This window comes from Brassica oleracea, chromosome C5 (assembly GCF_000695525.1).
Source record: "Brassica oleracea var. oleracea cultivar TO1000 chromosome C5, BOL, whole genome shotgun sequence".
NCBI lineage: Eukaryota > Viridiplantae > Streptophyta > Magnoliopsida > Brassicales > Brassicaceae > Brassica > Brassica oleracea.
This window is the reverse complement of record NC_027752.1, coordinates 16,545,088-16,561,757: the sequence shown is the minus strand read 5'-3', so window position 1 is coordinate 16,561,757 and position 16,670 is coordinate 16,545,088. Positions and strand designations below refer to the sequence as shown.

General features: G+C 37.5%; 1 protein-coding gene across 1 annotated transcript; it reads right to left on the bottom strand.

Moving 5' to 3' along the window:
- Positions 1–13,191: 13,191 nt before the first annotated feature.
- LOC106292574 lies at positions 13,192–15,628 on the bottom strand. The gene is made up of 4 exons (XM_013728187.1): positions 15,399–15,628; positions 14,919–15,110; positions 14,518–14,733; positions 13,192–13,763 (listed from the first exon to the last, which is right to left on the bottom strand). The coding sequence occupies exons 1-4, from the start codon at positions 15,405–15,407 to the stop codon at positions 13,521–13,523; spliced, it is 660 nt and encodes a 219-aa protein (XP_013583641.1). The 5' UTR covers positions 15,408–15,628; the 3' UTR covers positions 13,192–13,520.
- Positions 15,629–16,670: the final 1,042 nt, after the last annotated feature.

The window sequence follows — 16,670 nt, the reverse complement described above, 5'->3', positions numbered from 1 at the left end:
GAAGAGGTTGAAGTAAACCCTACATTGGAGAATGTGGTGGAAGCGGGTAATGAATAAACATATCATGATAACCTTTTCAGAGCCTATTAGGATGCAATCCAACCACTTTATGACGGATGTTTTGAAGGAATTTCTCAACTATACTTGGCTTCACGACTGATGAAAGCGAACACCAATTACAATTTGCCGGAATCTTGTATCGACGAGATATCACAAACTTTTAAAGATGTTCTACCGAAGATGAATAAAGCGCCATCATCTTATTACGAAACGAAAAAGCTGGCCCGGTCACTTGGCCTCTTTGTTGTGAAGATTGATATTTTTGAGGATAACTGCATGTTGTTTTGGAAAGAAGATAAAGAGCTTTTGGCGTGTCAGTTTTGTGGTAAAGACAGATACCATCCAAACAGAGGAAGAGGAAAAAACCGTCCTAAATAGAAGATGTTTTATATGCCGATTACGCAACAGCTGAAACGTCTATACCAAGTAGAGACAACTTGCTTCACATATGCGATGGCATGGGGTATATCCTCAGTTCGCTGCTAAAAGTCGCAAAATAGCATGCTATTTTAGAGAATTTGATGAGGTTTACTTTTATTTGTCATCAGACTTTAGAGTTTGAGTTTTGGAAAGAAAAATTTGTTCTCTATCATACAATGTTTTACTTACTAATACAATTATGTAGTATTTATCATTAATTTGTGTAATCACCGGAGTAGATCCATAATTAATTTTATGGTTTCAAGGAAATCCATGGATTGATGATTGTAATATGTTAGAATATGGAATAATCTATCAGTTTCTTCATCTAAGTTTGTCCTAATGCTTGAACTTGAAGGATCATCTAGTACATGATTCTTAAGTTGGTTAATGCACCAAAAGTGAATGTTTAATTTTTGATATATTTTTAGATGAACTAAATATTATTACCCAACATAAGTTGATGTCAGAGAGTTCCCTGAACCAACCAATGAAGCAAACCAATTATTATTGCATGTTTAGGTTGGTGAATTTAATGCGAGGTAGGCATCATATATTTGAACATACGGGTTAGTTGTTCAAGAGAATGCTAGTTTAGCTAAGAAGTTTGAATTCTATAATAGTTTAGAATCATCTAGTACATGATTCTTAAGTTGGGTAATGCACCAAAAGTGAATGTTTAATTTTTGATATAATTTTAGATGAACTAAATATTCTTACCCAACATAAGTTGATGTTAGATAGTTCCCAGAACCAACCAATGAACCAAACCAATCATTATTGCATGTTTAGGTTGGTGAATTTAATGCGAGGTAGGCATCATATATTGAACATACGGGTTAGTTGTTCAAGAGAATGCTAGTTTAGCGAAGAAGTTTGAATTCTATAATAGTTCTTCTTGCATTCACCTTATAACCCGAGACCTAACACTTTTTTATTCATAACTTTAATCATTTAAAAAAAAATATTATTTACTTTCCTGCATTTGAAAACAACAAAACAAACACTTTTTGTCATCTCAACTCTCTCAAAGATTTGTAATGTAGTCTTGATTTCTGTAGATTCAATTTCTTAATTAATTGTGATTTGTAGTAAGGTAGACACTTATCAGTAGACCTTGAGATGAAGCGATTGAGAGCCGCGATTCTTCCGGTTAGCCTTTGTGCTTCCCGTTTATTCTTTTGGGAGGCCATTTTGATTAGTGCTTTGAGATCGGTAAAAATCTACGCAGACTTGCTATTTTTCATTTTTCTTTTTGACTACCACCGAATTACCGACCCAGACAGGATATCTGACATATGTTATGGATCCGACCTTCCAAAGTCTTTCGACTTAATCGTTGACTGCAGTGGCGCGCTCTGGTCCCCACTTTCATCTTTTTTTTGTTTGATTGGTTTGAAAGTCGGATCAACATTAAGTTCAGGACACTGACAGACCATGGATTTGATCCACTTTTACCCATGGTTTATAAATGTTTTAACTATTAATTATTATATTATAGAGTCTATTTAGAGTATTTATAGGATCAAGAGTGATTTGGAGATAAGTGATAATTTTGGAGTATTTTGGAGATATTTGGAGCAAGCACCCGAGATGACCATCGAGCTCGGCCATCGGTCGATATTAAAGAGGAATAATCGATCGATGTTCACATCTTGACATCGATCGACAGCGAAGCGCGCAGAAAACCCGTTTGGTCACAGCCAATTTGAAGCCCAAGTCTTCACTAATTTACAAGATTACCCCTGACGAGTTTTAACCTAATTATATAAGTTTTGCCAACATGTTAGAGGCAAAAGTGTGCTTTCTTGTTTTACTATTTTTACAGCAAATGTTTCCTAGGAATTTGATAGATTGGAGAGAAGATCTAAAGTTATATTTGTGATTGAAACTCCATTGATATCTTTTTACTATTCTAATACAGTTTTCATACCTTATTGTTGTTATGAATTACTTGGCCATGTCTGAGTTTTTCCCTTGTTAGATTTTAGGGTTTAAATAGGTTATGAGGGATTAACCCCAACTATAGATTGTTAAGTTGTGATATTAATCATTAGGATTGTCATTAATGCCTGATTCTAGACTAGCTACCTAGAACTTGCCTTGGGATTGTTAGATATAAGCGATAGCTTTAATCTCATCCTGAAACCATTCTAATTGAGCTAAGTTTCTTACTAGAGAAAGGCGAGAGCTGATTTATTGAGCTTAGTGAGCACAATCAACCCGCGCATTAACGCTTGACCAATAGCGTCGTTCGATATTCAAATAGAATAATTGGTTGACATTTTGAATAGTGCATCGATCGATATTCATATAGAATCATCGATCGACACTGGTCAATAGACGAACCTAGAAAGCGAGAGCCTAGTGGTTCGTTTATAAGTGTTGAGCTCTACAATATCATGCATGCAACTTGTTAGGCATCTATAGGATTATAATTCCAAATTTCCTGAATAAAAACCCTAAGTCTAGCTATTTCCTTTTAAGCACCAAAACCTCAACCTATCAATCGAGCAATTACTTGCTCAAGCAACTGCAACTTTACATTTAAATCATTAAACCACCTTACTTAATCCAATTAGATTTATTAGGTTCCATAGCTCCTTGTGGATTCGATCCCTAAGTACTACAATTGAACCTCTTATTTGAGAGAGTAAAATCACTCCTTAGGGTAATTTGAGTGATATCAGACACGTTATGTTGATGTCAATACCTGACATGTCCTCTGTAGCCTAGGCAAACGTGTGTAGGTTCTTCTTGAGTCAGGCTATGAGCTATGTTTTTAATGGTTCGCGGATATTAGCTCCGATCTCGACGCAGCATTCAGGAAACTCATCGTCGAGGCATACCGAAATCACATGCTCGATGGTCGGCTTACATTTTTCTTCTAGGGCCTCGACTTTCCGTAATTGCCAAAATATTTTTGTTTCGTCTTGTTCTGGAGAAATTTCGTCAGAAGCCGATTTCCTTTTCTTTTTCAAAGTAGTTTCCATCGCTGACTACTTTCGCTTTAATTCCGCGGTGAAACAAATTTACGATACTTTCCAATCTCCCCATATTGTTTCGACTCACTCTGGAGTCGGAAACTTAAGGCACAAGTGGTATGTTGACGGAATAGCTTGCATGGAGTTTAGCGAAGGAGTGGCCGTGATCGCATTTTCTGATGTTGGGCGGTCAATGACCAAAAATTCCACGACTTTGGTAATGCTCCTAGCTTTAACCTCGAGGTTAATTGCAAAGGGTCATGGTAGTTTCCCTTGAGAATTCCACTATTGGGGTCAAACTTTCTGCGATTTTGGATAGTGCGATTTTCATTCTCTCAAAGGTGTTTTTGAAGATGATATCAGTCGAGCTTCATTTGTCGACTAGTATTCTTGCGACATCGATGTCTCAGATCATAAATTCAATGACCAGGAGGTCGTTGCAGGGTTTGTCCAGATCGGATGTGCCCAATTTTTGAAAGACACGATGTTACTGCCTGCTTTGCCATGCATATTGTCCTTTGATCGTTTGGCGATTTAGAGTTAGAGAATTCGACACCCCCTCCTTCTAGCATCAAACTGTGGGAACCAAAATTCGCACAATCGATTTTAGTGAACGGAGGAAAGTCAAGATTCTCAACTTTCCTTGAGAACCCGGATTCCTTGCGAAAACACACAAATACGTAAAAGAAGACAAATAAGAGGAACAAGAACTTGTACAGAGGCGTTTTATTGATTAATATGAGTAAAGTTACAAAGTTTCACCGAAAACAAGATGAACAGAAAATCGTCAACAATGGAGAACAAGAGAACGAAGCTGTAAAACGCTCTAAGTATGGAATTCTCGAGTCTAGCCGCCTAAGCCCTAAGTTCTCCTAAAGCTAAAAAAATTTTCCTAAGGTCTAAATTTTTGAATCCCTTGCGCACTCCGTCTTCGCTCTCCTTATATATGCCTCCAAGGTCGGCGAGCTTTTCCTTTTTTCCCTCGATTCTAGTTTATCCCTTTGTGGAAATTTCCTTATCTTCTCGATTTTCATGTTTATCTTGGAAAGTTAACATTTATCCTCTTTCCCTTTTATTTCTCTTCGAAACTGAATAGACCATCATTGTTGTGGGGCCAATTCTCGGATTTTAAATCATAAGTGGGCTTTTATCGTTTTTTACACTGCTTGGGCCGTTTTACGATTCAAACGTTTTTACGATTTTTTCAGAGAATTTGTCTTTTATATATATGATGTTCGTTCTCATATCGTTGGTTTGTGGAACGATGAACCCTCTGTTAGAATTTTTCCATAAAAAAACCATTAGATCGTCCCTGCAACATCAATGCGTCATTTCTATTTGTTTGAACCTTAAATGATATCTAATTCTTCTTTCATTTGCATCTTTATCATCTTAAGTAATTAGTATGAAAAGCTTATAAAGACTCATCTAAAGAGAAATGTTGAACAACTTCGTTTAAGAGGATAAACATTCTAATTGGTTACCATTAAAGAAACATTAAGAATGAGTAGGAAAAAAATGCAGAGGAATAATATTAGAGGAATGAAAAGGAAAATGATTCCTTATCAATTTTACTGAGGAACAAATCTGTTCTATATTCCTCTAAAATAAAAGAAATGAGAAAGAATGCAAAGGAAAAACAATTCCTTGTAAATGGTAAAAAATTTTTTAGGAATTGTAAGGAATGCATTATTCCCTTTCATTCTTTCGTCACCGGTTACACCATCTAATATATTAATTTTTCCAAGCCGAGACATCTTTTTAACTCGGATTTATAGAAAGTTGATTGGTATTTTTGACTTAAAACTTTATATGGATTATGATAGTGAGTTTTTTTTTTTTGTATTACAAGTATTTCCAATCGGCATATCTAATACTCAAATATTGTATACGCAAATTTATTTGTTTTGATTGTGCAAAATTTAAGTTAAAATAATCAATAGTTAAAACTTAAAAGTGGACAGAAGTTAGTTTTAAATGCTAGTCATTAGTTTTTTTTGTTCATTCAGTGATGGTTGATTATTCCGTTTCTGAGTTTATGCACTCAATGATTCATTTAAAAATAATTATATGCAAAAATATTTAAGTATTAAAACTCCCGGTTGCAAATAAGTTAGAAATAAAAAAAGCTCACTCTCTCCGGTATCATGTAGATTTGTCATATTTATTAATCGTCTGAGTGTTAAAAAGAAGTAGGTGAACCACATCTCACGTACCACTTCGCTTAGGATGAACACTGTAAGCTGATAGTCGATAAAGCTATATATCACATTTTAAATATTTTATTACATTTAATTATGTTGGACAATCGGACGAAACAATTTACGTGGTGTGAGTGGGTTTGGCAGCATCATAACACATGCCTGTTTGAGAATAGTTCTTTTATAGTATAGTACTTAAAATGATAGCGTTACAGTAATTAAATAAATAATGAAATGACGAAAAACAGTGTGGATTATGTTTTGCGTCACGTTTCTACTTTCTAAATAGTTCGGGAGAGTCCAATGGCCGAGATCACACCATCGCCAAAACAATGGCGTTTGAGCGATCGGATGGGCAAAAAAGAAGATGGCGATAATGCTTTGATAAAAATACCCATTTAAAGCAGTGAAAAGCCCACTCTCAGTGCAGAGAGATGCCGTTTGGACTCTCTCTTGCCTCTGCCATTCTATTTCTTTATTCCTGAAAATGCATCGTAGCTTCGCCTCCCATTCTCTCTGTCAATAATAGCATCCCTGCACGTGCAAAACTCAACTCTAATGTTAAAAATCTTCTTTTTTTTTTTTTTTTTTTTTGTTAATAATCTTGAAACCATGTTTTTTTCTTTATTACTTGCAGCCTCTCTTTACATTTCTCTTTAAACTATTTTGATCAAATTATTTATCTTTCCGTTCATCTAAAAATCCTCTTTCGATATCTTTTGGCATTGATATCATACATGCATGGTAACAAATGTTCTTAAAATATGTCGCTTAGATATCTATACACATACGTTTTAAAAATACCTTCATAGATTCACATACACGTTCTTATTGATTAGAGTTGCTGTGAGGTTTGGTCTCGTTCAATGTTGGGCCGACTTGTACAAATTACGCGCGGACAACATATGAACCTAATCGTTGAAGTCCATTAGGTTAAGTGCTGACAATACAAAGAAGGAGAGATCACGACAGGGATCTCCAAGCTCAAGATGAGCTTCTAGGAGGCGGGAGCTTCCATGGCGTCTCTTGGAGAGATAGAGTAAGCTAGTGATAGATATGTAATTCTAGGCTAAGCTATTAGCCATGTACTTTTCTTCTAGGAGGCGGGAGCTTCCATGGCGTCTCTTGGAGAGATAGAGTAAGCTAGTGATAGATATGTAATTCTAGGCTAAGCTATTAGCCATGTACTTTTCTTGTAATCTCTTTATACTCTCTAGGGTTTGTATACCCACGACAGAGAGAGCAATGATCTTGTAAATCACATCGGAGGTGTTTTCCGATACTTCATAGTAGATGTTGTGGATTCTGGATCCACCCCAGATGTAGCGCGCTGCGGCCGTGAACTGGGTGAACAATTCTTGAGTCATGAACAAGGATGAATCGTATGAGTAGTGAAAGGGACAGGGGTACTATGAGCTTGTATTCCGCAACAAGTGGGTATCAAAACCCCCACAAGTGGTATCAGAGCGTATGAATACCCCACAAGTGGTATCAGAGCTTAGGCTCATTGATTCATGGAGTCCACGTCTCGAGGAGGAGAGACATATGAAGAAGCTTCCAAGCGAGACAGAAGAAACTCGCAAGGTTTAATGGAAGCTGGTGGTCACGTGGTTCTACACACGTGGAATTCTGATTATGTTAATAATCTGAGGATAAACCGAGTTACAAGATCAGGTTAAAGAGATTTTCGGTTTACAAGAGAAGAAGAAAAACTGTTGGGCGTTGTTCGCTGCAGTTGAACAAGTTTATGGAGGAAGGATTCACGAGTCAGTTGAATCAGTTGAGATGATTTCTAGTTATGAAATCATATTTTCTCTAGAGTTCTCCAAGGGTGCAAGAATCTGCTACTGTGTGAGAAGGACTTCGGGTTACTCACAAGATAAGATGGTGGCAGGCTGCTAGCATAAGGAAGAAAGGTTTCAGAGCTGTCTTTGATCTGCAGTCACAAGGAGTGTGTGACAGTCACAAGGTGTGTGTGACTATATGCATTGGAGTTTCGGATGTCTTTATGTTCTGCAAGTTATTGGAACTGAAAGCATAGTGGAGCACAAGGGGTTTTCGGACTGGTTTTTCTATGGTATTGTCTGAAGATTCAGTGAGGGTTTTCACGGTGTTCATGGATTGAATCTACATGGTATATCAGTCGCAGGTGGTGTTCTAATCTATGTGGGTATTTCAGCTCGGTATCTCATGGAATTCTTGGAGCTAGGGGACGCCTTAGAACCTTGAATGATATGAGTGTTTCATGGCTGTTTCAGATGGTATTCTTTAGTCAGCGTGAAGGGTGTTGCAGAAGGGTTGAAGAAGATCGACTCATGCGGGTTTGTCTATGTGTAATTATGGGAGTCTACAATCGGGTAGATGTTCAGAGAACAAGATACTACAAGGCTGCTATTTTCAGAGGGAACGCAGTGTGGTTTTCTAAGCAGATATGTGTTTGACGTAACACATAGTTTTTTGCTGGAATGGATCTGCGAGAACGAGTTTACTTGTTCAAGGGAGAGTTCGGCTGAACAGGTGGCAGTGTCAAATCGAGATTGATTTTGGGATGGGAACATGTATGTTTTGAGTTTTCTGCATGGGATTCAGTAGTAGTTTGTTTTGGCTTCTCAGGCATATGAGAGGAAACAAATGGGTCTACAAGGTATCACAGTTGCAGAGGTAATGATTTGTTTGAGCATAGATTCTTTGCGTCGAAAGTCTTCTTAGCAAGTTGTGTTAAGCGGCAGGATCTGTTGGCAACAACAGCGGTTCAGAGTGATGTTCAAGGCAAGGTGCACATTCAGATTGTTACAAAGGAAATTCTCAGGATGAGGAGTTTGGTGTCTACGGGTTATTGAGGCTGGATAAGGATTGAGTCAAAGGGCTTCTGGTTTGAGGCAGTGGTGATTCAGGTTCAGCTAGAGCTTCAAGTTAGCATCGACATCAGCTGGAAATTTTGGAGAAGAAGAATCAATAGATTGTAGTCACGATCGTAGTAAGTGTGACAAACCAAAGATGACGTTGAACAGGTAGCGTCAGAGAAAGCAGATGGCGTTCGGTTGTGGTAGACAACAACGGCGTCAGAGACAGAGGAAGAAACATTCACAGAGGTTGATCTCTCAATGCACGTGATGGTTTCAAGTTGGTGAAATCATGGTGAGAGACTTGCAAGGGATGCAGCGATGTTTGCAAGAAAAAGAAGACCCGCGTAAGCAGCAAAAAAAAAAACAGTTGCACAGGTGGGCATATTCATGATCAGTGTTGGAGATTGATTTGAGTCGTCTGGGATGGAGGATATCTCAAGGGAAGACAGACTCACATTAAGTCAAAACTAGACTTAAGGAGGTGGAATCAAAGGTCGTCAATCTCACAGGGACTGAAGGTTTTTCAGAGATCACAAGGAATGCAGGTTATCTTTACGAAAGATGATCAACGGATCTTGCAGCTGCACAGGTTAGTTGTCATGTGACAACTATATGACGAAACAAAGATGATTTGTTTTGGGTCAGTTTAAGTCAGACTCGTGTGTGCATGAAAGGAAAGGTTTCTGGCTGTAAGAAGAAAGCCAGAAGAGTCACCAAGTTAGTGTGACTGAAACAATGTGAACCTCCACGAAGAGGAAACTAGAGCAAGAGAAAAGTGTGTAAAAGCCTACACAAGTATATGATGGAGCAAATGGCTATTTGTGCTAACAGCATGTAGCAGCTTTAGCGAGGTCGTGAGAGTGACACGGAAAGTTTCTGGCTGTAAGAAGAAAGCCAAAATAGTCACCAAGTCAGTGTGGCAGGAATAGGTTGTACCTCCACGAAGAAGCAACTAAACCAAGGACAAAGTGTGTAAAAGCCTACACAAGGGTATGTTAGAGCAGATGACTATTTGTGGTAACATCATGTAGTAGTTTAGTAAGGTCGTGTGAGTGACAGGAAACTAAAGAGAAAGGTGATTCAAGGTTAGACTTAGTTTGAAGATTCTGGTCAAAGGCAGAGAAAAATGCGTAGGCGGAATCAGGTTGGACAGGTTATTACGACTGGTTGTAATCCTAAGGAAGAAATGGTATGAGAGAACAGTCATCAACACTTGTTCAAGAAGCAGAAAGTCGCTAACACATCTAGTAGAAGCGTGTGTGAGTTATACCTTAGAGGAATCGTCAAGGATGCCTGAGTTGGAAATTCAAGATGAATAGAGTTAGAAGAGAATTAAGGGACGCCGGTCTGGTGTCACGACTATAGGTCTCAAGGTGGAACTCTCAGGAAAAAATTGGAGCTCACAAGCAAAAGGAGAAATTTGCAGACTTGACCGCGTCGGAACTTCATGCTTGAACAATCAGAGTTCAGGTTTAGTTACAGCTTGAGAAACTCGTCATGGGTTCGAGTTTTGACACGAGAGAAGCTGTAAATGAGTGTCTCAAGAGCATCACAGGGTTGGATGATGAGAGATACAGTGAAAGGCCGACATGAAAAATGAACAGTTGCAGAAACTTAGTTACAGAGACATGGTACTTCTAAAGGGTTATTTGATTCAGGTGGAGCCACTGAGATTATATAAGGATTGATGCATCAGGGATATATATAATCTGATTCCAGGTGGAGTGAGTCATTGGTTAGAAGATGTCTTAATTGGTTCAGCTGAATGGTAAAAGTTTCGGTTAGCAACATGGTCAGTTCAAGGGAGTAAGAGCTGAAATGAAAGGTTATTCCATGACTAGAGGGTCGTGGATATGTTCAGAGTGTCAAGGCTAGGAGTGTCAAGATCAGTTAACAAATACAAGGCGCATCATCAGGAGATTTGTAAGAGGAGTCTTACATAAGGGAACTTGTCGACGAGACAAGTAAATCAGCATATGTATCATAAGTACACTGCCGAGAGGTTGATACAGAGGACCACGAAATCAGAGCCGAGTATGATGCAAGATAACACATGGTGAGGTACTTGGGAAGTAAGTATCAAGAGATACTGAAATATTGAGCAGTGAAGATGAAGAATGGTGAGATGAAGCAAAGTAAGAAACTGTTATAAGACATTGCAGGGACTGCAGGGAATTGTCTTACACTTCTCAGGAAGAGTAAGACTTGTTCTCCACAAGCAGACTCATCTTAAGCTTAGGTCATGGAACTGAAAGAAGTTTCATGAAGGTATAAGTGCAGGAAAAGCCGATTGCATTTATGGATCTAAACAGGTGGAGTTCTGGATATATGGTCGCATCACAGGGGAATATTGAGGCAGTGTCCTCAGGAAAGTCCATTAGCAAATGGCCAGATACTCATCGATGGCCAGGTACTCATCAGGCTAATGGCGGATTCAATGACTAATTGGCGTATTCAAGTCGTTGATGGTGATGCACATGTTTCGGTGTTTGGAGACATCTTAATACAAGAAGGGTATTGAGATAATGAATTCACAGCTGAGAAAAAGAGGGATATCAGGGATTCTAGATAAATATATCACAGGCAGCTCGTGAGTAGAGCCAAGGTGTATCATGGATTCGATGGTATGAGGCTTAGTTCATTCAACTAGTAGTGGGGTCTAAATCTGTTAGTGGAGGTTCTGTTATTGCAGAACAGTTTGATCAGATGGTGGAGCAAAGATATTTGTGTCGATAGTCTTCCTAATCATGTGGTTTTAGGCGGCGTGTCCTGTTTAAGCGTGCACCAGCGGTACAAAGTGATGCTCAAGTACAGTATGTTCAAGAACATCAAGGTTAAGTCAGAGACTGTTCCAGAGATATGGAACATGAGTGACTTCAAGGTTTGCGGTTGGTTCTAAAGGGTTCAGTGTGACATCAAGGTTCTACTACAGCATGAGGGTTTCACCAGGATTGTGTCGAAAGTTTGTTCAGCAAGGTGTTTAGCTGGATGGCAGGTTTTGTTAGAAATAATGGCGGTACAAAAGGTGTTCAAGGCTGAAGTGGTTTAAACAAGTAGAGAATCAAAAGTTGTTTCAAGACTGAAGCATATATGGTTCGAAGGATGTTTTACAGAATTGAAAAACTTTGATTCAAGGCTCAATGCGCGTGAGTGGAATCGAAAGGCCAAGGAGGAAATCAACTTGCAGAAAGATGTTCAGGTTTCTGTTCAAGCACTTGAACAAGTTCGTGATTTTGACAGCAAGGTTGTGTTGTTGATCAGTTCACGAGGAGTAACAAGATATGAAGTAACACGATGTAAATGAGGAGTTGAGCATGACACTTGGAGTGTAGCAGCTGGGTTCGCAACTCAAGACACTAGATGAAGGTGATGAAAATTCAAAATGACAATGGGATTGTCACATACCTTTCATCAGGCGTGATGTCTATGTTCATTGATGGGACCAGTGGATTTTAGTGTTTAATCTACTTAAGCGGTCGTGGTGCATAAGTGTAAGCTTATGCAGGTTTCAAGAAGATCATGAAGAGACTTCAAGCTTTGCTCAAGGTAGAGCTGAGAGAAGTGAGAAGAGATAAGAGAAAACAAGGAGATGCAGAAGATGAGCAGGCTTGCTCAAGCATCAAGAAGGGTCGGCACAAAGGAAGGGTTATGGACTTGGACCAAACAGGTGGAATTTTGTGAGGTTTGGTCAAAGTCCATCAGACATGTTCAATGTTGGGCCGGCTTGTACAAGTTACGCGCGGACAACATATGAGCCTAATCGTTGAAACCCATTAGGTTAAGTGCTGACAATACAAAGAAGGAGAGATCATGACAGGGATCTCCAAGCTCAAGCGAGCCTCTAGGAGGCGGGAGCTTCCATGGCGTCTCTTGGAGAGATAGAAAAAACTAGTGATAGATATGTAATCATATGCTTAGCTATTAGCCATGTACTTCTCTTGTAATCTCTTTATACTCTCTAGGGTTTGTATATCCACGACAGAGAGAGTAATGATCTTGTAAATCACATCAAAGGTGTTTTCCGATATTTCATAGTGGATGTTGTGGATCCTGGATCCACCCCAGATGTAGCGCGCTGCGGCCGTGAACTGGGTGAACAATTCTTTAGTCATAAACAAGGATGAATCGTATGAGTAGTGAAAGAGACATGGGTACTATGAGCTTGTATTCAGCAACAAGTGGGTATGATAACCCCACAGTTGCATATTCGCATAGTTAACGTGATTAATATAAACTTTACTTGCAAAACAAATGTTAGGGGAAAATAAAAGCAAGTCATAAAATTACTGGAATCAGTACTCCACCTTCAAATTTATAGAAACAATTATAGTCCTAAACAAAGGATTAGCACTTCAACAAAAGAAATCACTTTCTAGATGCCAAGTATTACTTTTGTTTTTCCTTTTCTCTTCCAAATTACATAATCATATATATTTTTTCTCAAAAAGAAGAAATTATTTTAGGAATGGCAATTTGCAACTTTTAATTAGGAAGATGACTCTATAGGAAAAAAAACCTATGTAGAGAATCAAGTGAAATAACTTATCTTCCTCCCTATTCTCGGGTCTCTTGCAATGAATAATTTTGGCTATGCACATACCTTTCAGAAAACCGTTGCTGATATCATATTTTAGAAAACTGATAAATGAGATTATTATGAACAAGAAAACAAGAAATAAGTACATCGAATGAAAAAGTGCCTTTATTTCATTCAGATTTGCATTCCATCACATGCTTTTATTACTATATATTGTCTTTTTTCATTTACATATCCACTCTTTGAGCCCAAAATATACAGGCACAAGTATTCCTTTCATACTTCATTCTATTATCTTTTCCCTCTTGTTTTACATTTTCATATCTAACTTGACACTATGATGTTAAGCTTCTATTTTTACATTGCTTTAGACCATTATAGACATATATATATATATATATATACATACTTATACATACCCCACAAACTACTAGTGATGGTTAATACCATAAGACTATACATTACCATTTTCTTAGTATTCTATGATTAGTCCCCCAAAAGGAGCACGGTGCGGTATTCCCTTCCTTCGTTTTGCAATTCGACGATACACGGCAGATAGAGGTGGTGTTGATGGGGTGAAACTATTATGAATCATGTCATCATTCTTCTTGAGCCTCCCTATACTAGTAGAACTGCTATACGAATCATTAGAATCTGAAAGACTGTTTGTCCAATCCTTTCTTTTCTTGTCGAAACTCTTGGATATTCCAGAGATCTAGTAAAGAAAGTCAATATAATTATTTACAATGTTAGGATTACGGTTATCATAATAGTTATTTCCGACAAGGAGGAAAATGAATGTAGAAAGCCATGAAAAGAACGTATGAGAATGAAAAGACCATTGCTTAAGGACGAAGCTTTAGATTGACTCAAGATTTGAGTGATAAGTTCTATGTGTAGAATGCAAATACTCAAGATTTTTCTCCTCGTCAACCCAAATGCTAGTAGACTAGTATTATATTTTTTCAAAACTCCACAATTTCTTGAAGTTGCTATCATTGTCCCCACATTTTCTCGCCCACCCAACAAGCAAATCTTTTTTTTTATTTGTGTCCTTTTCTCAATTCCCATCAAAGAAGGATTACCGAATAAAATAAGGTTTAAGTACAAAATCAATATTAATAAATAAATGATTGAATAGTAGTTAGCTTACCTATTCAACCAAGTTTATACTTATTCTAATATTCTCCTACCTAAAATAGCCTTTGGTTCAGGACATTGACTCCATCAGTTAACTTTCTCCACAAGTAAATATATATTATATTTCCAAACCCAAAATACAGAGAATCTCTTGTTATTTTCTCAGACTTCATCGACCAAACAACATCCAACTAACCCTTAAAGCATTTAAGTTCAAAGATATTAACACTTTTGACTCTGTTTTTCACCCATTTTAACTGTAATTTCGTTTCTCCTAAGCATATTTTTCTCGAGAAAATATACAAAAAATGTTTTCTTTTTCTCGTTACCTTGCAGCCAAGAGAGCAGAATCTGAAAGAATCAACGAGGCTCCGATAACAGACTTCGCAGGTGTTGACGACACCTTTGCCTTGTCGAGGCTGAGGTCTCTCGTTCAAGAAGACAACCTTAGCACTGTTAATCACATATGTCTGAACTCCTGTAATGTCCAGAAATTTCTGAATCTCTGATACTCTGATCACATCGTGATATGATGATCTCCTTATCTGGGAGATATACATCACCAAGAAAATGAATGAAAACAATTTAGTAGATCACCAACAAAACTAACAAAAAACCAACAAGATGCTTTTTTCTTTTTCTCTCAGTAAAAAAAAAAAATATAAACTTTCTGGTTTAATTAACTGGAAAGAATCTAACAAGAGAGAGCGTCAAGAGAATAATTACGAACCTGAATGGCCTGATGATCCTTGTGGAAAGAGAGGCAGAGAGAACAGAGAGGGCCACTGGTACAGTCTAAACAGTACATGTTACACTCACTCTTGTGTGAATCTGCGTGTAATTTGCATTGTACGAAGAACTTCTCTCGAAGCAGAGGTTTAAGCCATGGAGGCCACATCTTGTTTTTTTCTTCTTCAGCTCTCTGTTATGAAAAAGAGGATCAGAATTTAAAGAAAAAAAAATACCAGAAATTGAGACATACTGGATAGATACATGTCCTTATCAGGACAGGGTATAGGTTTTTAAAAGAATCAATTTGGGTGAAAAACATTCGAACTTTAAAGAACCCAATTCGGGAAAAAGAAAGATTGATTAGAGCTGATAAAGAAAAATTTGAATCGATCTCTGAAGTAAAGATAAAAGCAGAGCATTTATAACCAAAATGAAGAGAACCCGTTTGAGGAAAAAAATGGATTATTATTATAATTACCATGATCATTTCTTTTGCTCGTGGGTTTGCTTTTCTCTGACAGTAGTAGCTTGCTGATTCTCTTCGATCCCCAGTTTGTAGAGGAGAGAGAGTGGCAGAAGCAAGGCAAGAGCAGAGGAGAGAGAAAAAGATGCGCGTGTAAAATCAAGAACGAAGAAGCGTTCTTATCCTCACAAGTCGACTGCTCCCGAAGCTGAGATATTGCTTCCGCTATGGAGGGTTCAATGAACATATCTTTCCACTAGGCATGGACACATATATCCCGAAGAACCGAACCGAACCTAACCAAAAAATAAAGTTCTGTTTGGTTTGGACCCTATTAATTATCTGACCGGAGCCTATATTCTTAACCAAAAAAAAATGGACCAGAACTAAATCAAATATCAAATGGTTACCCGAATTTTAATAATATAGTTTGTATAAATATTAACTATATTTAGTTTTAAAATAATTAAATAATTTAAAATAATATTTATATATCAAAATACGCAAAAAATAAATTATTAGAATATTTTTATTTAAAATAATTAAAATTCTTCAAATTATCCAATTTTTTTTTATCTGAAAACCCGAAAATTGATATTTAATCAAAAAAAATCAATTTTTCTATTTTAATCCGAATTAACCGAAAATATCCGAATCCGAACCAAGTGGGATCCTAAATTATTTGGGATATTAACCGGTTTTCAACTTTGTTATCCAAACGGAAAATCAAAATAACCGAACCAAATTTTCTAAATATCCAAATATATCATAAACTGAAGAAACGAAAAAACCAAACCTATAACCAAATTCCCATGGCTACCTCCCACTTTCCTTTGTTCTTATTCTTTGTCACACTTAGGCAGAACAAATGATCGCAGTAACTCATGCCTCTGTTATCTCCCCTTATTCTATGTCCTGGCATTCCTCCTCTACTGTCTGATATACTACAGTTTTTACCATTTTTATACCATGATATAAGTCCATTATTGAGTCTATTATATGTGTTTGGAGTCCGTTTTAGAGTATTTTTAGGTTTATGTACGTTTTGGAGAACTTTGGTGATTTTGGAGCTATTATTGGTGCATGACTGCACATATGCATTAGAAGTTTAGCTATGGATGGAAGCCTTTCCATGGTGCGATTGAGCTCATATTTGGACACAATATAGAGCTTTGAGTTAGCTTTTCAAGTTTGAATTCCATTCGACGGTTAGATCTGAAGTTATGCCCATTTTACTGAAGAGTGATCTGTCTAACTCGCGAGAGGAAGTTGTCGAAGATATTAAGA